The 26,884-nt window shown below is 42.3% G+C and overlaps 1 protein-coding gene across 1 annotated transcript; it reads right to left on the bottom strand.

The window, feature by feature from the left end:
* On the bottom strand, positions 1-26,720 carry LY86 (lymphocyte antigen 86). The gene is made up of 5 exons (XM_074897891.1): positions 26,480-26,720; positions 12,320-12,406; positions 10,733-10,861; positions 3,690-3,742; positions 1-751 (listed from the first exon to the last, which is right to left on the bottom strand). The coding sequence occupies exons 1-5, from the start codon at positions 26,706-26,708 to the stop codon at positions 656-658; spliced, it is 594 nt and encodes a 197-aa protein (XP_074753992.1). The 5' UTR covers positions 26,709-26,720; the 3' UTR covers positions 1-655.
* Positions 26,721-26,884: the final 164 nt, after the last annotated feature.

The following is a 26,884-nucleotide window of genomic DNA, read 5'->3' as shown; positions in this document are numbered from 1 at the left end:
TTATTCTTTCATTATAAATTTATTGAGAAGCAAGAAGAGTACATGGCTTAGGTACAGAATGATTCACATATCACTTAAAAGGCATTAAAGAACAAAAAATTCCAGGTAGATTCCAGAAGACTTGAATGATATAAATCCAGTGACAGGACATGGGTCACTGGAAAAAAGGCATGTTCATCCTATTTGGTCTTTGTTCTGTGCTTATAACAATCTATACTGTCTGGAGGCTCCAGGTGGGCCCCAGGGAAGATTGAAAATGTTGAGTGCTGTAACTGTATAATATGTGATATACATGAAAGTTGTCTTTAGCCTGTGTTAGAAATGGATACCTTCATAACTTACTGCAAAAAAATGTTTAGGCTCTCACCTGTTCTACCTCATGCTATTTTCATCCTTAAATGAGAATGTTGATATCAGATACTTTCTACTTGCAGCTGTATATATTAGAAGCAAAAAGTGGGCTACAATGTATATTTAGAGATAAAATTGCCACTAGAGGGTCTAGTGACTTCTTGAAAATAGTGAATGATAAAGAGGAACAGCACCAGAACCACCATGTGGGGATTATTTCCTTCAGAATCATTGTAGCATGCAAGCAGCTCACTTGGCTTGAATAGCTTTGGTGGTCTGTAGCTTTCATGAAATGATTTTTTTGCTAGTAATAATCTAAATAATTTTTCACAGTAAAATGAGCACAAGCGACAGTGACGTGATCTTCATTAGTCAGTTTTGCTGAAATAGTGTAATCTCCCTGTATGAGACAAACACAAAGCAAGAGATTAGCCCATCAGTAGTATGTACTGCTGCTGTTTCTATGAGGGAGTCCTAGAAACAGAGTAATACTTTTCCCATGAAGTTCCTCCAAAACATTTCCTGTCCAAATGTTTCAGAACTGGTAAAGGACTTGCCCATATTTTCTGCCAAAATACTTTCATCAGGGATATCAATGCTGACAGCACAAGTTCAAAATTAAAACAGTGCAAGGGGAACAAAATGTTTTGATGCATAAAAATTCCTTTCAGATCTGTGTAACTTCTCATGTTTCTTATGAGCAAGCACAATATGTCTTGTGCTGTTTAGTAACTGGAAGGGGATGAGGTGCTCAGCTGTCTGGCACTTCTCTTCCTTGGATCTTGTTGTTTAGCATGTGCACTTACTGATAGGAATTTTTGTACAAGCACCTTCGGGGATATGTGTGTACAGATGACTCGATCTGTGAATTCCCATGAAATAAAGCAAGGAGTAGCCTTAATTTCAAATTATGTAATTAAAACTAATAATTCAGGCTTTGGGGGGAATAGTATCATTGAAGTGCAAAAATCTCAACCTTAAAGAAGCCATGGCAATTTTTTTATTGGTCGAAATTGCTCTTTTCAGACACTTGAAGGAGAAGCACTAGACAGGGAAGGTGACAAGGCTCATTTAACAGATTTGGATGAAGAGGTGAGCTAGATTTCATTCACTCTAGATATCTGGCACTGCGGTATTTCTGTTTTTTCTGGAGTGTGGAGGGGACCAAAACCTGGGGTAGGAGAGCTTGGCAGCAGTGGCCCCCTGGCTTTGAACCATAGAGAGCTCTTGCCTTGCTTAGGATTCTTTTGGTTGTGGAGTAGAAGGGAGGCACAGCTAGAATGAGTCAGGTTTCTTGGCATTTGCCTTTTACCATGGGATTTCTAAAGCAATAACTGGCCTGTGTCCTCACAGAGATGTTCAAGTTAAGTGTAACATCCAAATTTAGAGAGAGGCCCAATGGCAACACGCTCATGGGAACACAGCTTTGTTGTAATTGCTGTGCAGACTGTGCAAATGTCCTTTGCGCTGCTCAGATGAGGCTGTTCTTGGTAATGAGCAGATGATGATTGCTGCATGGAATAACTCCTTATTGCTAGCATGGAAGGATGGCATTATTTGTCTGATTGATTAATTAACAAAAAAGGCTTCTTATTCCCTTTCTCCCAAGCATGTTAATTCTCCAAAACTTATAGTTTCATTCATGGAAAGGAGTTTATAATAACTCGTTTCCATTGCTCATTAGTGATTAGATATTTTTCCTCCTCCAGAATAATTTTTTGCTTATGGGTAAGAATTGTTACTGAGAGGATTGTGAACAGTTTTAGAATTTCTGGTTCCAAATTCAGCTAACTTTCCCAGAACTGGTGTTTTACTGGTCTGTGTGGATGTTTCTAGGGCTTCCTCTTGGTCTAAAGACCTATTTGTCAGTTTGTCTAGAGCATTTACTACGTAAGTGTCCTCAGTATGTTAGTAAACCTGCTCCTGGAGCAGGATGCTGACTGGTATGAGCTTGGTGAGCTCATATTGAGCTTCCGGTTTGAGAGATCAAAAGGCATTGCTCAACACAACATCTCTAGATGTAGCCTTTAGGGAAGCAGGCTGGGTGGGGTAACAGCCTGCATAAAGGGGCCCAGCTCCCTGTATGAAAGTCTTGGAAAATAAAGGTGTGGTTGCCACTATCACCAAGGGAAGACTAAGACACACGAGATGGTAGCTGTTATGGACACTCAATCCTCCCAGAAGACAGGTATCCTTGTTATCACCCCTGCAGGTCTTGGCAAGCCCAGCTCTCTGGGACTCATGTCCTTGTTATATATCCCTGTTCTGATCCTGTCTTCTCATTTTCCTGCACCTGGACCCAAGCCAGTGTTGAGAAGGCCCCAGACCTCATCTTTGAGGCTCTGACATAGGTTTTATGTCTGCTGCTGAAAAACTGAGAGCTCATGCTGTGCTTCTCTGTGTGAGTGTATCTAAGAAGTGTTTGACCACCTGAACTGTGTGCTTTCACAGTGGTGACTGATTCTTTCTTCACCACATTCTCAACCAGATTCCCTGGTCCAGATCTTGCCTCCTCCCCTTCAGTCTCTTGATGTGTGGGGCTAAAAATTCTTTGTTATTTACTGGTCAAATATAGCTTCATTTTGTATCCAGTTAGGAGACACAGTGGTGTGTTCAGCATTTGAAATCTATCTTGCTTTGCAGTGGGATTTGGTTGACCTTCTAGTAGGAGATGTAGCTGAGTATGGAGAAGGCTGCTTGTAAAAAGCATCTATAGTGGATGATCAGGAAAATCAGAGCAGTGCCTAGAGTACTTCTGTTTTCTCACCTTTCTAAGAAATTATGTTTTTATTTTAAGGCTCTGTAGGTCCAGAGAAAATGTTCTTGGCCCAATAACTTGTGCTTTCAGTTGCAACCTAGAAGACCTCCATCTCTAACACCATGTATGTACAGTGGAACACATACATTTGCAAGAGTTATCTAAACTTTATAGCCAGCGAGGATGAATGAGCTTCTCCAAATTGTTTAGCTCACTAAGGCATGAGCTGAATTGCAGCCTTAGTCTCTCAGGAGACCCTTGGAGCTGCGTTTTTTCTGGCTATTTTAAGAGTAATAGAGGGTGAGCCTACTAAAGTACTGTATGGCTGTATGACTCAGTGCTGGTAGAGGGGATTGTCTATCCTGAGAAATCCTTTTGTCTCTGGATAGTGATGGCTTTCTAATGCTTTAAGCAAAGCCACTTGATTTCATTTTGAGAAAGATTAGTTACCTAAACACTATCAGATCCAGTGTGCCAGCTGAGGGAGCTTGCAATATGCTGATGTGATTGCTGGTAGTCCTCTGACCATACCTCATCCAGAAAGCCCTTCTGTTTGGGAGTGCAGCTGTGACCAACTTACCTGTGGGATTTCTTTGAATCCCAGTGTGACTGGTCCCTCATAGTAGAGGTGTTCTGAAAAGCAAAAATGGTAATGAGTGCTTAGACATGCAGCATATGAAGGAAACAGGCAGCTGATTGTAGATGCTTTTTTGTAATAGTACTTCAAAGCGTTCCAGTGACAAGTGCTATGGAGCTGCAAAGTGCTCACTACACTGTCTTGCAACAGACCTCCCGAGAGAATTGTCAGGATGCGTACTGCCTTATGGGGGGAAAGCAAGGCAGAGCCTGGCCTCAAGGAGGGCCTGCAACTCCTATCTGAGTGGAGGAGGGGGGTATGGCTTTGCACAACCGGGTAGGTGTTCCTATGTCAGTACACATCCTGCAAATGGGGAAATGAAAAGGGAGGGGGACTGCCAGACGCAAATCCTTTGGCATGATCTATTAAACACCTGCAGCTGCAATAGCTGAACTATACTGTTTTGGTAAATTGAAGAGAAACCAATATGAGCTGAGTATTTCTGTAGGTGTGGACTTCTGACTGCTTGCTGAACATGACCTTAAAGTAATAAGAACATGTCTATCTCACTGCTGAGGGAGCCTACACCAAGAAGTTACATGATGTACTAAAGCCATCACAAGTTGTGCTGGTGACTGGAATAGAGCCCAGGAGTTCCACCTTTCAATCCTCATCTCCCTAGTCGCAAGGCATGCTTGCTCTTTGCTGTTGAAGAAAGGGCAACTTTGGCATTAATGGACAGAATTAGCAAGCTGTTCTGCAGTTCCTCCTACTTTTTCATAGCTTACTTGGCTAAACTGTGCAGACTTGACTGAAAATAAAATTTGTAGATGTTTCAGTATTTCAGAATTTCTTGCACAACTTGCCCTCCACAAGTTGTGGAAAAGTCTAAGAACTGTTTAAGGATTCTCTTTTGTAGGTGTTGTGAAATATTCTTTACTTTGACAGTGACAGAGGAGTGTTTCATCATATTTATATGAGTATGTGCTGGTATCTTGATGCTTGTCACTTCTAGAGAGTTGTTTTAGTCCAGTCTCACTGTGCTGATTTAAACTGTTTCTTGTGAAAGGTTGCACAAAAAGGTTTGTAACATGTTTATGTTGTATGGTCCGTCCCACCATGCCGGAGGTGTGACTTGGAAGAGAGTTCGCAGAAGGTTTTCCCTACACATGCTATGAAATGTTAGTCAATGCTGTGTAACGAACTTGTATAAAAGAATCATGACTGTAAGATAAACTAGGAAAAAGAATAGGAGAAACCTGAAACATTATCAACGTTCTACACCTTTGCATTAATGAGGAGTTTGTTAAATGTAATGATGATCCTGGAAGGTGGAGAAGATGCAGAACTTCTCAGTGTTTCCCTGAAAAACCTAATTCTAAAACAGAGAATAGAATACATACGTTTTAGCTTGTCACTCTCAAACTGATCAACTATGCGGCAGCACTCATACTGTACTCATTTCCCTCTCCATCCCTGGCTGCTTCACCTGGGCGCCAAGAAATCTTTTTGCTTTTCAAAGAGCAGTCGGCATCACTACTTGCTTCTGTGCATGAAACAAGAGTCCCTGAGTCTGACACATCTCCGCAGAAGAGAGCGGTGACTCAAGAATCTTAAAAATACAGTGCAGCCCACTTCTCAGTTCACAACTTTGCTGGAGTCTAAATGGGAGTTAAAGGCACTTGCAGACTGCATGACTTGATGAGTGTCTCCCCTGGGACTTGAGCTGTATGTGTGGTGATGTGTGCTAAGCCATACTGTGAGCTGCACCTTCAGGGTGGTATGGACATGTAATGGCATGGCTTATGGTTTTTGTTCAGTAGAGCCTTGTTTGACTCTCTCCTTCAGTCGACTGTGAGCCTAGCAAATCTTGGATGGCAGCAGAGTTGAGAGGAAACTAGGCTGTAAACAGTCACCCTTCCCAAAATTCCTTCTCCACAGAGACATGGAAGCTCCTCTTGGATCATGTCGCTTGTTAGGGTCTCACCTAGGCTGTTGGAAAGCCATCCAGAACCTAAACATACATATGCAGTATTCAAGCTCTGCAAAACATATACTTTAAAATGAAGTAGGAGTCATCAGGCCATAAATTTGCTTCTGAAATGATGGCAATGCTAATCTCTCCTTCAGTGTAGGTAGAAGCTATTTTTTTTCCCGACTTTGATGTGGCAAAATAATGATTACATCAGAGCTAGATGAATGCGGTCTTAGGGCTCTGCTTCACAATTGCTCTGATGTGTGGTAGCTATGCCTTTGCTTGGTAATCAGTGGAGTCACTATGGGCTGTACTATCTTTTAGGGAGCCTGCAACTGTGGAGCTAGGTGCTGTGTATTCAGTTTGAGGTCTATGTTTACCGCTTTATGCTTCAGCATTGCCCTTATTTAGCTCTTTCTAACCAGGGGTCCTGCAGTGGTTCACAGTTATTAATCATACGGAGCTACTGGAGAGAGTCCAGTGAAGGGCCACTGATATGATTAAGGGACTGGAACATCTCTTCAGTGAGGAAAGGCTGAGGGAGGTGGGACTGTTCAGCCTGGAGAACAGAAAGATTAGGGAAGAGCACGTCAATATGTACAAATACCTGCAGGGAGGGTGTAAAAAAGACAGAGCCAGGGTCTTTCCAGTGGTGCCCAGTGATGGAACAAGAAGCAGTTCAGAGGAGCTTCCCTCTGAACATCAAGAAAGATTTATTTTTTTTCTTCTGTGAGGGTGACTGAGTACTGGCAGAGGTTGCCTAAAGAGGTTGTGGAATCTCCATCCTTGGATGTATTCAAAAACTGCACCTGGACATGGTCCTGAGCAACCAGCTGAAGGTGGCCCTACTTGAGTAGGTGGGAGTTTGACTAAATGACCTTCAAAGGTCCTTTCACAACCTCAGCCATTCTGTGGTTCTGTAACTAGACCTCTAGATAACTCTTGTGACCTTTCTTGCTTTCAAGGAATAGGGAGAGGAAAGGACTATGCTGCTTTGGAAGTATGTCATGATAGGAGAGCAAGGGCAGCTTTCATCTTCATCTAGTTGACACCTGCCAGAAAATACTGTGGATCCATAGATCTGCTGAATTTCATCAGTCATGTTCACTTCAGACCATGGCAACCTCCTCAGTGCCTATGCTGGCTGGATGCCCATTCAATGTTCCTCTCACATGAGAATTTCTGCTATAATTCCAGAAGTGTAAACATCCTCCAAGGCTTTAAGGACCGTAGTTTATCACAGCATCCTTCATATAAATTTTTCTCCATATATTCATACATTTTTGCATTCCTTCATTGAAACAGGATGAACACATCTGCTGCAGTAAGTGTAACTGTCACAAACACTGAGCCTGGCTCATTGAAAGAATTCTGTGGTCTTTTTAGAGCAAGCCCAGATGTAGTTGCAACAAATGCACGAACATTCAGAACAGCATAAATCACAAGTGCATTTTTCCAATTAAAAATTCCTCTATGTCTTTACTGGTCTGTTGGTAAGCTATGGTATCCGTCAAGCATGCTGTCATCAGTGACGTGCTTTCAGTCCACCTTTCATTTTCAGCTCTTTTAAAGACTTAACTGAAGGTGATTTCTGTAGAGCATCCTGGAAAACATTTCTCAGGTACTGCTGTTCTGAGGTGATTTTGTTGTAGCAGCTTTTCACTGTTGTTTCTACCAAAAGTAACTTAGTCCTTTTCCCTGCCAGTGAGCAGGCCTCTAGTAGCTTCCAGGCGGAAGCAGAGCTTTCAAATGTGTAAGAAAGAACTTCCTGAGGATTACTTCAAGTTACTAGTTACCATTTATCATGAAGATGCCTCTCATTCCTGACAAAACACCTATAATGAAATTCTCACTCCTCTTTCTCAAATCTTCCTTGCACTGAAAAATCTTGATACGTTCTCACACTCCTGTACTATATAAAGGCCCTGTACATCTGCACCCACCTCTTCTTTTTTCTATGTTTTAAGTCTTTTTAGAACTTAAATGCTCCATGTTGGAGTTCTTCTAGGACACGATCTTGCACCCATGCAACTGACACACAGCTTCTGTGAGTTTTAGGGATGCAGGAGTGATCTGAGTAACTGCCAGCTATGCATGTATAGTTGAGTGAGAAAAACGTATATAAATACATAGCTGGGTGAGAAACATCCACTCTCTCTACTGGGGAGGCAAAAGTGAGATAAAGGGGCTAAGCAAGATGGCACTCTATATCAGCCCCAAAGACCTAGCTTTGTGATATAGTTAGTTTCTCAGAAACATGTACCTAAACTCTCAATGTGATACCCAGTTCTGTAATTCATGTTATATTCTCTACTTCTATTCACAAATACTATTTTAGAAACTTGCTTACTGTAACACATATTGAAAAAGGCAATAATGTAAAGAATGGAGGTCAGAAGCAAGGGGGGTTTTCTCTGTGGTTTGGGAGTATGCGCAAGGGATGGTGCAAGTGCTCTGATGGTGCCTTTATCAGTTGGGCCTGAAAGAAAACTTGTGGACTTGCAGAGGATGCAACTATCTTGTCAAGAAGCTTTGTTTAAGCCTGCAAGTTGTGGCTGGGACATTGCTAAATATTACCCTGGTAGATCTTTTTCTCTGATTTTGGTGATTGCATGAGGAAATATGTTAAAACTTATGTAACCATTTTCTTTGGAGGAAATGGGGAATAACCAGCACTTCCTACTAAAAAAGAGGAAGAGCTGAGTTCATGTTATGCCACAAAGAATTTAGCTGTTTTGTTGTTATTATTCTTAAACGAACGGTGGACCATTTCTTTGCAACCTTTGAGCTAACAACTTCACAACAGGCATATAGCTCAAAGAAAAAAGATCTTGGAATCCTATTTAGGAGTCCCAGTGAGCAGTGCCAGATTTGACCTTTGCTTAACATAAATAGTAAATACTATATGATTATGATGAACATGAAACCTCCAGCTATATTAAGTCTCCTACAGTATTTCCAGTCATGGTAAAACTGTAGCATTATATGTGAGCAAAGAAAAAAAGCAACCCCAAACACCCAAGACTGCCACATCGGGCACTTGCAAGCCTCTCTTTCTTTTAACTGCTCCAGTTGTCCTCATGAGTGAGTGGACCAACAAAGCCTGTAGCAGTACATTCTGTCTCATTTTGGGAGAGGGAGGAACAGGTGATTTTTTTGGCCTCCTTGTAGAAGGCAAGCAAATTCTGTGTGAAACTATATTTAAACTCACGTCAGGTCTGGCCAAATGTTAGAAATGTTGCCCATACAACAGGGAAAAAGGGGGTCTCCATGAAAAGCTTCAGTCGAAAGGGCTATCTGCTCCTCTGTACCCTTTGCTAGGCTGCATACTTGGCTATTCACAATGTCCTTTCTGCATAGATATTAGGTCATATTTAAAGATGTGCTAACATGGTAAATTATGGCTGTGCTGAATTGCCTCAAATTGGTCTTCAGCTTAATTCTGTGTCCCAAAACATGGGTTAGAATCAAATGTCAACTAATTAAGAAATACCGTATTTTCAGTTTGAACCTTAGTCTAAGAAAGTTCACTTCTTTCCCACTGTGACTTAATAGCTAAATAAAACCAGCTACTGAACAAGAGGATGTGTATTAAAAAGTGTGTAGCAGAGGTCCTTGCACTAACTTAGAGATGCTTCTAAATGAAGATACATAGTATTATTTAAACAACCAACTATGGTTTTATATCATAATGTACTTCAATTAGTAGAAACAATCACCTGTCAGTTTAAGATTAAGGGGCTTGGAAACCCCAGGAGGTTGTGGTTTTGTGGCTTAATGTGTGAATAGCAGTTTGTGCTAAGCTTGGGACTGACTCTACTTCTTAATGTATTCTCTAAAGGATGTTATTTAGTACTTCATCAGAATAAGATAGTTTTTCAATATGTCTGTGGGTGGCTTTTTTCCCCCTTGTAATTCAATACACAATTGAAGAAACCTCTCAATTTAATTTTTTTTGTCTATTTGGCTTACAGGATTTACATAATTGGTTGCTCATGCAGCATTTTTCTATCATTCTTTGTGATATTTCTATGCTGTTTGAAATGTCTGAGTAATTTTTCCAGAGGCTGTTTTAGCAGTAGTGCTGTGCATGGTCTTTAAAGCCATAGCCCTTGCACATGAGTTATTGCAGTGTTCTCAGGATGGAGATGCAAGTGAATGGAAGGAAAGCAGAGCTTCTGAAACTAACTGGTGCTCTAATGACTCCGAAACTTCCCTGCAGCTCTACCTTTTTATTTTGAAATCAGCCTAAAGAGATGATAGTGATGTAAGAGGGATTTCAAAATAACCGTTTAAGATAAGTCAGTATGACAGTTCAGAGGCATGACCATAGCTAGCTTTGCACTACCTGGCCTGGGTCGTGGCAGAAGGGACCTTGATAAGTGCCCAGGCTCACCTGGGACCGTAGATGTCTGCTTTCTGTGGGCAGCTAATGTCACTGTAAACCAATTACTGCACGTCTGCACCGTCTGGCAGTTTGACTGTCATGAAATGAAATAATCTGACTGCCACATAGGCACATGTTGAGCAGAAACAAGATGCAGACTATAGATCGTATCAAATAGCATCTCAGTCCAAATATCCTTATTCAAGCATAATTCCTCTTAAAGTGAGTGAAGAACTGCCTTTAAGGACAGGAAGTGTTACTTGCTTAATAGTGAAGAACATGTTCAGAACGGCTTGTTTGTTTGCTCAGCCATTTCTTTTACAGAACTGGCCTTTATTTTTGTCATACTTCTTGCTCACATGACAACCATGTGGCTATAAATAGGGATTACGAACCTCTTTGCTGTTGGATGGGGTCACATTACCACAGTTACTTTTTATGGACTTTAAAATCCCATGTGTGTGCAATATTCTGTGATTAGAAGAAAAGCAAGCAAACAGGTTAGGGAAAAAAGCAGCCTCTGAAATTAAAATGTCTCTGTCCTACTGTGTTTCTGTCATCCATTAACATGCTGTTGAAGTAAACAGAACATTACGATGTATTGGTGCGTTCAACAGCACAGCGGGTGCATCCTGCTTGGAGTATTCAGTAGCCATCAAACACTTAGAATGCTACCTAAATTACCTCCTTTCTTCTTTCCACAGAAAATGAGCTTAGAATGACCCGGCTCGCAAAGTGTCTCTGAGTAGGTTAAGACGGTCTTCCCGTTTATGATCAGGTCAACCTTGACGTACAGTTCCTTGATGCTGTGTCCTACACATAAAGCAGAAGGAGAGCTCAAAAAAAGTGCAAGGGTAAACAGGTTTACTACTTTATTTTTTTAAAAGATTCCATTTTTTCCCCCCTGATATTTAAGCCATTAAGTGTTTTTTCTTCACTGAGAACTCCTGATAAATAGAAATCCATGCTTCAGGAACAGGTCTCTAAGTCCCTTAAGGGACATAATAGCACATATCTTTATTGTTAAATAAACTATGCCCATGACCATTCTCTGACTCTGAGACAACTGGCATAGTAATTCTCATGTCCATACATCTAAACTTTCTTTCCTACTGTCCCTAGCAGAGGAACCATATCCAATGGGGCCCTGGGAGCAGCCTGTGGTGTGTACCTGCTGCCTGGGAAAACAGTAGCTGGTCCAAGCCAAACTTGTGCCAGGGACTGGTATAGCAGCTTGGCGATGCTGGGAGGTTGCCTGCTTGTGCCTGACTTGCTAGCATAAATACAGCCAGTGAGGCTGCTGGATTTAGAAGGAGGTCTTGTACTCTGAATTGTTGGAAAAGTATTAGCAGATGCCTGTAATGTGACTTTGCAAGCTTGTTTAACTTTGCAGCCACCTGAAAATTGATGGTCCCCAGGCAAAAGGGCAGCATGTCTCACAGGAGGGAGACCTTTTTCATGCAAGGAAGCATCCCCAAATGCTAAAAGACACTTGGCACACACTTATTTTCAGCACCAGGAGCATACAGCAGCCCTCCCATATGTATGCTCCAGTAGTAGAGGTTCTAAGTGAGCTTGGGGCCAACAGTTGCAAGAAGATGGCTTTCCTGTGCAAGGATCACAAAGCAAGCTATGGCTAATATTAACTTGTGCACCCAGCCCATTAGCTCAAATGCAGTTCTGCTTTTGACCTTTTATTGCTGATCAGTCAAGTGCTGAAGGCTATAATTTCAGCTAGCACAGGTGGTGAGCTGATGACATGACTTGCCTCAGGCTAGCACTTCCCCAGCACTCCTCCAGCATGCTTCTCTGCATACCCATGAGGGGCAGAGAGGTGCCCTCACCTTGCTCTGCCGGAGTCCCTTCAGTCTCCTACCTGCAAGGGTCAGCCTTGGCTATTTGGCAAGAGCCGCTGGTGCTGACACAAGAGTGTGAGTGCTGTAGCTGTGTCATTTAACAGGACTCTCCTCAGAAGATTTAGCTGTGAAAACAAGCTCTAAGAGCAGCCCCCACCTTGGCTATCCATATGTACAGATGAAGGGTAGAAGAGGAATAGGGGCTGAGGGCAGATATGACCTGCTTAGGGTAACATAGTAGTCTGAGGCTGAGTCAGTAACAGAACTGACATTTCTGTAGTCCTCACAGGTGTTGAAATTTCACAGAAATGAAGCCCATTCATATTTATATGAGGTTGTTACTCTTGCTTACTTAATACCAGCGCTCACACATGGATTACCTGTTTACAACACAAGACAATATCAATTCACTTACTTAGGACCATTGCAGCTCTGATGTTAAAGGTGTGGGTTGTGATATCAGAACAACGGTCAATGCGGAAAGCAAAATCTTGCTGGGGATCTGTTTGGAGACAGAAGGCGGTGGGTAGCAAGCTGTATTTTTAAGAAGAAACTGACTGTATAGAAGAAAACAATGAAACATAGAAGTGTTATAAAAACCAGATTACATATTCCTTAAAAATTTCCCAAGATGTGCTCAAAGCTCCCATACCCTATGTTTAATGGTTACTTCTGTCCTTCCTGCCACTTCAATTGGAAGCACATTCAGATGATAGTCTATCTGTGGCTAAAATCTACTGTGTGGGAAAATGAGCTAAGTTCAGGGAAATCAAGTTGGATAGTCAGTACTCATGCAACAGTGAAGTTTTAACACAGCTGCTCTTCCCAGGGTCTGTGCGTTGCCATTCCTTCCTCAGCACTGATGAACAATTGGTTATGATGATGTTTTTTAACTCATTTGTATTACAAGATGGTTTGGTGAAGCTGATTGAGAAACTGAATCCTGAAATGGGATGAAAAGTCCAAAAATAAAAATAAAATTGTGTAACTGAATTCCAGCAGTATTTCATGCTGGGTCCCCCATCATGTGATATTTCTAACCCAGGAGTCTTTCTGTGAGACTTTAGCAGAGCTGGGATCAAAGGTCAAAGTCAGCTGATGACTGACATGAACATGGCTCTTAACAGTTCCTACAGTACCCCTTTCTGTGCATTAAGCTCCAAAACTCTTGTACAAACATAATTGCTTTCTCTCCACTTCCATCTTCTTCCTTGCTAGCCTCCATGAGACTCTGCTATGCCTGAAGGCTTGTCAATGTGTCACTCTCTGGTGACAGCCGACAGCAACAACTGACAGCTCAGCTGCCACAACCAACAGCATGTGCAAGTACTTTCCAGAGCTGTGGCTAGAGGTGAAAGATTTGGCCAGTTCAGAGCATATAATCTTGAGCCTCAAGGCTTTCTTTAGGCACAGGTTTGTCCCTCACAGTGGTTTTCCAGCCAGCCCGTGCATCCAACTTCCTTCTCTGTGGTAAACCAGAGAAGCAACTGCAACATGTGCAGAAGCAGCCACAGGCTCCCTGGCTTATATAGAGCTGGTGGTGACAAAATATAGACTTGGGAATTGAATTGTTTCTAAGTTATTGTTGCTCGAGGTAATCTTCTCACTGAATCAAAAATAATGAGTTGTGAGAATTTTCCTTTGATGCTGTGGTGAAACTTGAGTCACAAGCATCCTCTGTGAGGCTGAGCTAGCATCTTGATACTTCTTCATACTCTGACCCTGCTTTTGCAGCAGTGTCCCACAGCTGTAGGGGCTGGCAGGGATCAAGCCTGCGTGACAAAAGCCTGATTGCTTAGAGGGGAGCATGAAATGAATGAAAGTGCTGGGGGTTCTAACTAAGCCTGGCTTTGTGAGCACATGGATTGTCAGTGTGGTCCAAAAGGAGCTCTGGAGCCCTAAATTCTGGTAAGTTAAAAGAACTGTTAAAGGAGGGAGATAAAAAGCATTGGTACTTCCCAAAGCTCTGTGTCCCTGTGCTGGATTTTGTCCTCCATACAACTAAAGCAGTCTCTGCGGTTGCATGATGTGCTTGGGACAAAAAGTTAGTCCCTGGAGTTGTTTATCAGCTGAAGTGTGACAAGAGTCAGAGGGGCTATCTTTCCTCCCTTTCTATATTCCCGTCAGTTCTTGCTTTGCTATTGCAGCTTCAGAAGCTGTTGCAGTTGGGTAGCAGAGCAGTTTCCTGCTCCAGCACGAAGTGTGTCAAACTTCTCTTTTCTCCAGGACCGTTATGCCTATTTCCTCTCTGGTCTTTACCACCTCTGAGGGCCTGGTTTCCGCTTTCCTCTGGACTTCTGCAAGAGCTCCTCTCATTTCTGTTTTGCATGTGGTGTGATGATAAGGTTCAGGAAACAGCTGCTCAGATTCAGAGCAATATGGGCATTGATGCCTGCAAATAGTGCTGGCTGTCAAATGACTAAAATTGTTGGCTCTGTAACTTCCAGAGGGAACTATGGTCAAAAATGGCACTGCTACATATATGATGCTCTTTTTCTTTTCAAAGAGACAATGCTGTGCTTTAGTCAACAAATTAAATCATGATATTAGGACTAAAGTTGATTTTTAAGTTCAAAATTTCTCATCAGTAACTGTTTGGATGAAAAGGGGATATTCATGAAACCAAGCTTCTCTGGAAAGCATGGACTTTTTACATGAACCTGTCCCCAGAGTTGTTTTAGTTTGGGTATTTAATTTCTGTTTGTTTTGGGTTTTTTTCTATGGGTTGAGCTCTTTTGCCAGATCTATTTCATGGTGCGTTGTAGCTGTAGGTGTTTTCTACTGTGCTGCTAGTGATGCAGCATAGGACTCTGGTGTATCCAGAGAAGTGTTGTCCCAGAGAGCAAGATCACGTGGAAGCGCTCATACAAGAAATTAAAAATCCGTGAATTGGAGCACTTGGATTTGGTGTTATTACTCTGTTGCTGAGAAATGTAAACTGTTTCACTGGCAAAAGAAGCCCCAATTAATTTTCTGACCATCTCCCTCTGGAAATTCAGGCTATGACTTTGCAATCCAACATTTTGGATATTGTGGTGTATGTGGGGGCCTCCTGCTGAAATCAGTTGAAAGGATGGCTGTGTTGCTAAAGCTATGGTGCCAGGGAGTTTGGATTCCAAAACATGTAGGCAGAAAGGTTGCTGCTGAAAGGAAATTAAAGAAAATTGTGGTTTTTAACAGTTTGATAAGTGAAGATGACTGTAAATTCAGCTGTGCGCTATAAACTAAGGTAGTGTGCCATACCCCTCTTTCTTTAAACAGTGAGGAGTCCCTCGTGTGGCAAAGGCAACTTGAGGCAGTTGCCATTTTTGTGTTTCATCTCAGATGCACAACTGTGAGTCACTGTGTGTCTCTTATGGAAGTTTAATACTTATTCTTCCTTGTTTGCCTTAATCTGAAGTGAGCTGGTTAGACTGAAAAAAATACATGTTATGTCTTTCACATGTGCAGAGCAATAACATTTACCGTTAAATCTCTAAAATACGTGGGGCTGCCCTTCAGCCTTCCACTTCCCTGCAACATTTCATAGTGCACAGTACTGTATGTTCCCAGACTTCCCTCCACCCACTCCCTTCAATCTGCTCCTTCTTCCATAATTAAAGCTAGAAACTCTTCAACTGGTTGCAGAGTTTTGCTTTTCCAGTTCAGTTTTGATATATTACCAACACTTAAAACATTGCTGGAAATTTTGCAAACGTTGAGGTTTATCAATAAAAATCTGCTCAATGAGGGGAAAAAGGGTGGGTTTTGTGTCTCTGTATCCAGGGCTTGGGCTGCAACATATTTACAGCTAGCATGAAAGGTGCCTGGGAGCAGGATTTTGACTGAAGTTTCTCTCTAGACAGTTGTAAATCTTTCCGGCAACTGATCTGAGAAACGGGCAAGTCCTCAGCTTTTGTAAACAATCAATGCACTGTAAGATCTCTTAGAGCTGTTATTTGAACTTGATGCTGTAGCTAATGCTCTGCTCTCAACTGTATCTATCACTGAATGTACAGCTCTTGCTGAAGACTGACTTACATAGTACAATCCTGCTTTGTGAGAGGCAACTTTGGGACATCCCTGGCATCTTGGCACTGATCACCCCTTACATGGCGTGGTGCCAGCTGACCCCATGCATCTCACCTCCCGTTTCACCCTTAGCACCCCAAGTACCCTAGTGGAGATTGATTCCTCTATTGGTTTGGTATGTGGTTTTCCTTGCGTGTAACCTGTAGTGGCACCATAGTGCAAGATTTCAGCCTTGCTTACTGTTGTACTCATAGCGATGAATTTGGCTGGGTTTTTCTAGAAGACTGAGCAGACATGCGTAGCACAGCCTAGAAGCTCAGATGAGTTCCTGTTCTTTTCTTCCTAGAGTTTCTTTTCCTGCTCTTGTTTTTGGCAGGAGGTTCATAGGTAAATTAGCTCAGTCATACTCAGTACTGTATATATGTGACCCTCCTGCATGCAAGCCTTGTGCCTTTCATGGAGGTTATTGCCCCAGTAATAGGGACAACAGATGAGAACATACTTTCATGCCTCAGTTACTGCAATTGTGGGGTCACCAGCTCATGCTCCTCTGAACATGGCTGTGCACCAAGCCACGGGACGCTGAGCTGGGTTTGCCATTATACCCCACAGCCTCCTGTGCTCTGGGAGGTGATCTCTGGCAGGAAGATGAAGCAGACAGCTGGGAATGATAATGTGCTAACCTGCTATGGCTCTGTCCCTCAGAGCCTGAGCTGCTAGATAACTAACTGGGCATTACAGAAACTGTATGGCCAGATGGGAACCACCTGTTATAGGAATTTTGCTGGGCTGGTTTACAACAGCCTCTGTCTTTTATTCTTCTCTCTCCCTCCCCCCATCTTGTTAACTATCCTCTACTGGCTTTACTTTCATCTGAAACTACTCTAAAATCACATTGTTTCCAAATGAGCATGAAAATCAGTGGTGTGAGTGAATAGGAGCAGCAAGCAGGCAAGCTTTGCTTGCAAGAGTCCACATCTGTAAGTCTTGCAGTGCTGAGAAGACTGCAAATTGGTAAACTATGGGGGTTTCGAAATAACACTTTTAGGAACAGATAAGGCACAGAACTGAATGGAGTAACATAGCTGCACTTGGGTAGAGTCATACAAGGACAGACTGGTGCCAGAGAAGCTGGAAATTAGCACAAGGAAGAAACATATTTAGTAATTACCCAACACTACTCACCTTCAAAGCTCTTTTATTAAGTCATTAGTCCTTACAACATTCAAGGTGATAAAAGGAGAGGGAAAGAATGAGGAACTGTTTGGGATCTCAGACTTTCTGTATTCACTCAACATTTTCCCTTTAATGTCTATTTAAATAAATTAACCTGAATGCTCAAGGTTATATTTGACACTGAAATCTACTTATAAGGTACGGAGGAAGAAGCACCAGGTGAATTAGCAGCAATCTAGTTGTGCATCTAGATTTCTCTGGGCACCTTCAGTTTAATGAACTTCCCCATGGGCCTGCCTTCAGTGCATGCCACTGTCATGTCCAGACATGGTTGGGAGGAGCAGAGTGGCCCTCTGGTCAGAAGGAAGCAGAATAAATTGAAACACATGTTGGCTGTGACTAGTTTATCATGAGGATCCTTCATCCCAAGATGCTCACCTCAGACATAACCAGCTCCAGGCTTTTGCCTAGTTCAGACAGGCACTCTGGCCTCCTTTGCAGAAGTCATGGTATGTTTTATCTCCTGCACCTCTCTGGCTCGCTTAGGCAACATGGAGGTGAAGGAATAGGGAAGATTACAGTTCAGGTATCCTTAATGTCCTGGGGTACAGACTGTGGAAATTCCTCTTTACAAACAGTGCTATCAACCTCTGGTCTCTGAGGTCTGCTTAAACCTGAAGCTCTTGGAGATGTCTGATGGAGTGAATAACTCTGCTTCCTTTCTGATAAAACTTACATGACTGTACAGGGAAGCCTGAAGATTTGGTCTCAGTATAATCTATAAACTAAAAAAATGCTAGCAAGAAAAATTTAAAATAGGGCTTTAAAAAAGTGTTTATGCAATATTTAAATCATTTCCATTCCTATCAAGAATACTGAAAACTGGTAACGCAAAGAGCAAATATACACTGCTTGGTTACATTAAGGCACAGGCATTAGTGGCTGGTGTTTGGCCCTAGTTTTGAAGCAAGATGATTCCAGTGTCTTATGAAATTAATTTAAATAAAGGATGAAGACTTTGTCTCTTGCTATTTCAAATAAAACTCACCACTGAGTATAACTGATGTCCAAATTTGCAAATATTCAGAAACAGTAACTCAGAAGACTGGTAGCTTCTCCAGACATATTGCTGGGGCGCTGAGTGCAATAGTAGCAGCACTTGGGGTGTGAGGATCAGATGCAGGATGGAGGGCTTAGCCTACAAGAGCAGGTCTTGAAGTATGGCAGATGGAGGAGAAAGGAAGCGATTTGCCTGGTAGCAAGCTGAGGTCACCCAGCTGCCACCTTTGGCTGTGTAGCTGCTGGTGGTCTGGGCAAGGAGCTGCATGGTGTCATGAGCTGGAGGAAAGTCCCAGTAAAGACAGGAGATGTGAGGGGTATTAAAGAGAGAAAGTCTTTATTCTTTTGTTCTGTTGGTAAGAAAACACCATGCTGGAGGGCTGTGTTTGGGGACGGAGGTGTCACCACCATGCATAAAGCAGCCTTGCCAAAGACTTGACCTGAATCTCTCTGGCTTTTCCTGCCGGAACCACCTTTCTTGACAGCAGGCTTGTTAGAGCTGTTTGCCAGGGCTCAAGGGGAGGTCCAGTGTCTGAAGGTTCATGGAGACCTTCCTTTTGCCAGTGGTGGTATTTGGAAATGGGGGTTTCTGTGCTTTGTGTGGTATAACAAAGCCTTGTCTAAGCCTGTTTGAGAAGACAAAAGTGAAAGATACTGGCTTTAAGAGATAGCACATACAGATCTGTATTTGTATTTAATAATCCTGATTTGGCCTAGTTAGCTTGAGAGAGAAAGGAAGGCAGGGCAAGTTTCAGATACAGCAGTGTAACAAGAAAATGCTGCATTAATTTGGGCCCAGCAGGGAATGTATTAGAGAGAGAAAGTCTTTGTTCTTCTGCTCTTGTTGGTAAGAAAACACCATGCACTGCATGAGTAGGATGTATATAGTAACTGCCTGTATTCCTAATCAGATCTGTCTCTCCTCTCTTCATATGTTTTTTTTATCATTCTTCATATTGCTCTACTTGAGACAGAGATCTCTGGACATCAGTTCTTGCCAGTATGACTGGGGATTCACAACAAACTTGCAGATGTGTCAGAAATAGAACCAAACATTACTAGAAACTGCCCTGCTGTTAGACACATGCCATGCTCTGGGATAGCAGGCTTTACCACTGATTATACAGAACAGTAATCAGCAGCATATAAATGGGCTAAATGTTCCCATTTTCCCAGGATGGGTTGAAATCCACCACAGGAGTGTGGCAGTAAGCTATAATTGGAATGGCACACTCCCTCTGCTGAGGAAAGTAGCTGAGTTCCTGCCTGCCCCATCACTGCTGGATCATTTGACAGGAGCCATCCATCTTCAGGTGAAGAGGAAGCTGATGCATTGAATTAATTTGGGGCAGCTTTCAAGATCCTAGATTTTGGCAATTGGTAGTTCTCCTGGGTTTAAAGCAGCATCTGAGACAGATCATAGGTTTTGGATTTAGCATGCGATGGTTCCATTCAGGGTATTTAGGTCTCTTGTCCCCAATGGCCACTGCTCCTCCCATAAGTTTTAGGTTGCCATAAGCATCCTTGAAGTTGGTGCAGTGGCACCAACACACAATGCTGAAGTCCTTTTTGCATTTTTCTAAGGTGTATTAATTTTTCTTAGATTATTCTGGATATTTTTGCTGATGGATGTTAAACTGCTGAGAGAACCTGATCTCCTGCCTCTCTTTTATTTGGTAAACTGTAAACATTATAGGGTCCAAGCTATTCTGAGGCCTTGATGACAGTGCTAGATGAGATAGTGTGGCAATGTCAAGAAAGCCTAGCAATGCTTCATATGCCTACACAGAAAGCTTTACACTGGGGCATTTATGAGCAACTGTGGTTTGTTCTTGCTCCTGATGTGATGCAGTGAATGTGCCTTTTGATAATTTCTACTTTTATATAATACAGGAAGCTAATCTCAAATTTTCATGAAACTGTTAACATAGCTGTGACTCACCTGTTCAGTATACTAGACTATTCTCTCCATAGAGACTCAAATTTAGTGTGCAGTAGCAAATGACAGTTCTGCCTTGCCCATGGTACTTGACTGTAATGCAATATACAGTTTTCTAGGTATGTCTCTCCTATTTGTTTCCAAAGGGGAGAACACCTTTTCCTATGGCTTGCCTTGCAGGCTGTTACCCCTCCTGCTTGCAGTTCTTTAGTGACTCAGTAGCTACAACCAAAGACATGACAGAAGTAGAAGTCAATAGGTAGAAAATGTGTCTGCTAGTTGAGATTTAGCATCTGGAGATAAGCAGGAGGGGCTGTCATACATAAACAACCCTCTTTTACAGTTCATGATGCAGAACATTCATTGATTTGATGAGGAAACCTCAGAGAATTAAATTAGGTGGGAAAATTTAAAGCATGGTGGGAAAACTTCAGTTGAGGGTAATCTCTCTGCTACTAGTCTCAGTGAAAGCATTAACACTGATTTTGCTAAATGGTTCAAAGTCTAGATGCTGAACCTAATGTTACTGCCAGAGTACCTTGGAGGTATGAAATTTGTCTCCTGCTCCTCCTTACTATTTACATTTTAAAACTTACTAAAACTTACCTCTCTGAAAGAAAAGGTAAAATTAAATCAGAACCACTTTAAGAGGTCACATAGGAAAAGAAAGTTTTAATCCTTTCTAATGAAGCAGAGAATAAAACAGATAAGGTAGTTTTAATTCACAGAGGGACCAAAACTTTAAAAGATTTGCATGTGCACTCATATCTATGTTACCTTAATTCTGATGACAGCTTCTGTTTGTTAGGATCTGGTGCCAGAAATATGCATGTCAGCATCTGGACTTCTCCCTGGAATAAGTAAGCTATACCAAATGAGTGTAGCAGCAAGGCTATGACACTAAGACAGCTTGGACAGAGCAAACAAACAAAAAATGTTTTCAAGTGAAATTCTTAAGTTCTTTGATTGTTTGCCCATTAGCGATCTATGCAACAAAAGATCAGAGGGGAGCTAGTGTCATGTGGCTTTAAATAATTTAGAAGCAGAAGCAATTGCTGGAGACTGCTTGAGGGAAATAAATAAATAAGTCAAAGAGAAGCATCTGGCTCAATCTGTCTGCTAAAAACAACCAAAGAATAATGGAAAAAGAACCTTTTTTTTACCAAGTGTCTAGAAGAACATTTGCCCTGAAGATGCATGAGGTGAGAATTTTTTGCAGACTTTTCTTTGACAGCTGAAGCTATCAGACTACTTACATCCTTTAACTAAAGGATCTAAGTGTGTAGCCAAGGGGGCAAATGGACCAGTAATGTCAGATGACATAGAAAACAGGAAGTGCTGTGCTGTAAAATTAGTGCTACAGTGATGGCAATTTAGCAGGTTTGTTTACATGCTGATATTGCTGATTGAGCAGGGATGGGTGTTATAGGCCTCTCCCTCTCCCTCTCCCTCTCCCTCTCCCTCTCCCTCTCCCTCTCCCTCTCCCTCTCCCTCTCCCTCTCCCTCTCCCTCTCCCTCTCCCTCTCCCTCTCCCTCTCCCTCTCCCTCTCCCTCTCCCTCTCCCTCTCCCTCTCCCTCTCCCTCTCCCTCTCCCTCTCCCTCTCCCTCTCCCTCTCCCTCTCCCTCTCCCTCTCCCTCTCCCTCTCCCTCTCCCTCTCCCTCTCCCTCTCCCTCTCCCTCTCCCTCTCCCTCTCCCTCTCCCTCTCCCTCTCCCTCTCCCTCTCCCTCTCCCTCTCCCTCTCCCTCTCCCTCTCCCTCTCCCTCTCCCTCTCCCTCTCCCTCTCCCTCTCCCTCTCCCTCTCCCTCTCCCTCTCCCTCTCCCTCTCCCTCTCCCTCTCCCTCTCCCTCTCCCTCTCCCCTCACTGAAAAGTTCCCTCAAAGAAGAGTTTAACAGGCGGGTGTCTGTACTGCACTATCTGAACAGAGCAGTTCTACACCAGAATAACCTTGCTGACTTCAAGGGGCTGGCCGTTTTAACAGAGATCCAAATCTGAGCCGACAAGTTTAAAGAAAAGCCATACAAATTAGAGTTTCTCTATCTGCAAATACAATCTGGTGCAACCTTGTTCTGAAGTGGGCAGTGCTGCTCTCTCTTCAACTGTAGCAATGTAGGGTAGGAAAAAGCTTTATAGAAATGACCCTGCTTGAAGTGTGACATAGAGCTATAGAAGCAGTCATGGAGCTCAGTGGACAAAAGTTCAGTCTGACTTTGCTCTGTTTAAGAAGAGGCATTGGCATGTAAAAATAATTCTCTAGATGACCGTAGGGCCCTGCTGCTTTGTCTAGCAGAAGGCATTAATTAAAGCAAATGGTTACCCATATCCCTAAATATTTTTAAAAATTATTTTTAAATCTGTAGATATGCAGATATAAAGCTTCATATTTAGGTTCTGGAAGTTGAAATTAATACTAATTGGTTGCTCCTTCTCCTGAAATTGCAGCTAATGGCTATTAATCTTGATTCAGATAAAAAAGAAGAAAAGGCAAAGTCAGACATGAATTGGGAAATGCGTTTGATAGTAAAAAAAATCCCATGTGGTCTGAACAGTGTTTTATAAAGCCGAGAGAATATTTCTCAAGATGTCATCTTCAAATACTACTATTTTGACTCTCCTGAAGATCTCCCTGGAATCCCTGTTATTTACTCCCATGCACAGAAAACAGTCCTTAATGGTTGATTCTTTCCAGCCCCTTTCTAAGAACATTCTGCCTTATCAGTAACATTTTCTGCACTGTCAAGAAAACAGTTTCAGGCAGCAGACAGCTCTGAAATATCCCGTGTCCTGATCTAAATGTAGAACTTTATTTATCTCAGAGCATACTGGTCTGGGTTTGCTGGTCGAAACAAAAGCAGTCATTCCGAGACACAGATTTGTTGATGTAGGCCCAGCTAACATTTAAAGAAAGAGCTGTAAAAATAGTTGGAAGATGTTTTTAATGTGTCTGCAGCAGCAGTCACCTGCTATGAGGAGGGCCCTATTTGAATACTACATTTTAAGAATGTTTTCATGGCTAATTAAGACAATTAGGCTTACATGAATGGTTTAGAAGCAGGTGCTGGTAGACACGTTGAGGAGTTATATTTTGTAGTCTCTGACTGCATTGCACTTTGCACTTTCAGGTGGATGCCTGACACTCGAATAGCACTGGAATCTGCTTGGGGCACTTTGCTACCATTGCCTTTCTGTTCCCAGACAATTGTCTTTTAAAATATAGCTGGAAAGATCAAAAGAGCTATTACTGTAAAAATCACTGTGAAATTAAAAGGGATAGAAATCAGCCATTTGTGTAGCAGGTTCTTTTTATGCCTCTGCATGGACTTGCCAATTATGGTTCTCTTTTCTCAGTTGGAGATGTTAACCTGTGTTGCTTTTATCTCAGGATTCCTGCCCAGGTTTCTAAAGTGATTTGTGGTCATTTGAGATCTTTCATTTTTGTCACTTGCTCCTGGGAGGAAGAGTGGCACTGATGGGAAGCATTTTGCTATCTATAGACTGTCTCAGTGTTATGTCTCCTGTGGTTAATATACAGGAGGCAGCATACTGTCTATTTACTTTACTTTCAGACCACCCGTCTCTCAGTCTGGGTTTCTCACCACCAACTTGCTGCTGAGAATTTTTGTCTGACTTCTTTTATTGATCACTAGGGTCTTGTCTAGCCCTTTCTTTTGATGCATGCCTTAGGGTCCCGGATACTGAACATTTCATTGAATGTGGATCTTTTCTATAGGATCCAGAACATGGAGTGAGGCTGAGGACTTGATGCACACCTGTATCTTATGCATTATAGGGGCAGGAGCAGCTAGGAGCAACTGTTTGCAACAGGGAATTGGGACTTGCTCTTGGGTACAGGATATTGCTATGCTTTCTCTGTCTTCAGTTATCCACCTAAGATTGCTACATTTATCACAGTTATATTAGCTCATAATTTTGGCTTTAGTCAGATTTTTACTGCATTATAGGAGAGGATCTGATAAACTGCAAAGTAAAAACAAACACTGAGCTCCTTTTGAAATGCTCAGACTGAACTCTATTAATCTCTTGATAGAGGGCATTCAGCTCCAGAAATAAAGTTGTGAAGTACTTGGCTAAAATTCTCTCAACTTCTTTAAATTTTACTTGATTCAACCCTGACTCACTGATAACATCCTAGAGTTTATAGTAACAATAATAGAAGTGATATCTGATCCTCTTGAAGCCAACAGAGAACCCTTTATCCAAGATTTCATACTAGACACCTCACTGTGGCTACTGTGTCCCAAAAATGTGTCATCCTCTGGCATCTTCAGTGGAGCAGGAAGTGCCATGGGGAATTTCTCAGGCTGTAAGGCACATGCGGGGCAGTCTTCCCCTGAAATACCTAAAGAGAATGGGCAGTTGCCTAGCATTGACTCTGCATGATGACAGTCCAAATTTGTCATGAGAAGGCTTTTTTGGGAAAGGGTCTTGTCAAACCTAGGCACTAGAATGTCTGTTCCCTCCTGGGTGAGAACAATTGGTGGGACAGAGCTAGAGAACGGAGGTATCTTCTGCCCATCTAGATGTGCTCTACAGTGAAATGAAGTGGGAACAAGGCTTGCCCTCTCCTGAAAGGGTGATTGGCACCTTTGGCACTGTTATGAGCTTGTCAGTGAGCTCAGTAAGAGCAATGCCTTCTCTGAAGGAATAACAGTAGTGTGTTTGGATTTATTTTCCCCACCTGTAGATTTTTGGGCTCAGCTCAAAACACCTTATATTTTTCTGCTTTATGGAAGCTACCAGACTGAGCTAGATCAGCAGAGATGCAGATGGTGCCCGCTGGTCTGATTCTACAGGTGTGGTAGCCTCTGGAAAAAGGCAGGGCAGGACATTGTGACAGCCACTGTGTGTTGCCACAACTGAATCTGCTAAAGCTGTTAAGGGAGTGAGGAATCTGGCTTCAAACAAGGAATCTGATTTAATTCTTGCATTGTTTCCATGTCTGTGTAATCTTCTCATCTCCTATAGCTGTGCCCAGGAGAACAGAAAGCCACTCTCGGTGTTGGGACCTGACCTGTATGATCTCTGGCTTGTGCTTCTTAAACTGTGAATTCCTCCTGAATGAATGTACCTCCCACCTTTCTGTGTGTGGCAAATAAAAACAAGTGGCACAAGCTCTAAACAAATGCATTTTATTAGCTAGGCCAGTGGTGCATAGTACGAAGCAATGCCTGACTGACATGTGCCCAGCAGACAAATTTCATTATGATTTGAATTGACTCAAACTATAGCCTGTACCTTTGGTCAAGGCATCTCATGCTAACTGAAACCTGTTAAGGGAACAGAATTAACTCATACAATGAATTCTTACTAAAATAAAGGTAATACCAAAGCTTGTATTCAATATCTAATTAAATATTTTCCTAATGCAGTATACCCATTTATAATATGTGAAGCCTGACTTCAGTCTTCTGGGAGTGGGCCAGTAAAGAATAGCATTACAAATATTTATTTACTTCTCTTGTCCCTCACTGGCTTTGTTTTAATGGGTGTGCAAAACCGCATGAAAGCTACAGGGGAGAAAAAGCCCCCTGGGAAACTCTTTGTATCAGGATGAATTGGAAAAACAAACTCTAGGGTGCTCATTTGCCATGAATCGCTTTTCACATCACGTGCGGAAAATGAATGAGGCGTCTGTGAATCTAATTCCCTTTGTCCCAGTTGTAAAGCAGATCAGCACAATAGGAGAGGCACAAGGCCAGCAAAGCAGGAGGTGGAAAGCAGGCACCATTCAGTGAATTCATTTTCAGTCATCCCAGTGCCGCTTGCTCCATTTCTCTACAGATTTAAAGAACAAACAAAACCCTATGGTTCCTGGGAAATGCCTCTGTTAAGTGCTGCTGCCGAAGTCTCGCTAACCGCGGTGGCAACGGTGGAGAACACGAATCCCTCCCACTGTCATGCTGGGTCCCTTGCTACTCCAAGTGGGAGGACAGAAAGCACATCACCACAGCCTTGCCGCACATTAGGAAAACAGCAGAGCAGTGTGTTGAAGAGTCTGTGTCCCAGGGGTAAAAAACATAAAGATCAAGGGTCTTCCTCTTTTTTTTTTTAACCTAACTTCAAGATGAAAATCCTAGTCATCTCTTTCATGCTGAACTGGATTTTTGTACAGCAGTTTATTATTCTGAATTAGGTCACATTATTTACTCTTTATTATCTTTTATCTAAATACAGTTAGATTTGTGTGTGTGTCTGTGTGTCCACCAAACCAGCTTTGTTTGAAAGACTGAAAATATTCTAGCTGTGCAGCCCAGTGCTGGTTGGGAGTGTAACCCTTCCATTCGTTGCCTGGTTTATAAGCGCCTCTCACTGCATTAAGAAAAACTTTCTTGCCCAGCTAAAAGGAAAATGGAAATTTTAAAAATCTCACCACAGCTTTTGTAATATATTTCCAAGTTGTCCTCTTTGCAGACTGTGTGCGTAGGCCATTCAGTGCTGGCATTGATGTAAAGCAGGACTAAGATGAGAACAAGAGTATTTGATGTCTTCATGATGGTGGTGGTGGTGGTAGTTTGCAGGATTACTTCTCTGTTTCTTGTGAACCCTCTGTGGAGGGAGTTGTTCCTTTCTCCAAGGGAGATGGGAGTTACCAGATTCATGTCTGTAGAAGGGTTAAGTGAGCCAATGCAGCCTTAGCTTACCACAATGTGGTATAAACAAGAGGCTAATCAAAACTGGAGGGTGCTATTTCCGTGTGCTTTAGACTTCTGCTTTCTGCTTCATGTTAGTTTAAACTAATGACAAATGAGCTAATCACACCTACTCGCTGCACAGC

Source organism: Athene noctua, chromosome 2, assembly GCF_965140245.1.
Source record: "Athene noctua chromosome 2, bAthNoc1.hap1.1, whole genome shotgun sequence".
NCBI lineage: Eukaryota > Metazoa > Chordata > Aves > Strigiformes > Strigidae > Athene > Athene noctua.
The sequence above is the reverse complement of the archived record's forward strand: the minus strand, read 5'-3'. Positions and strand labels throughout refer to the sequence as shown.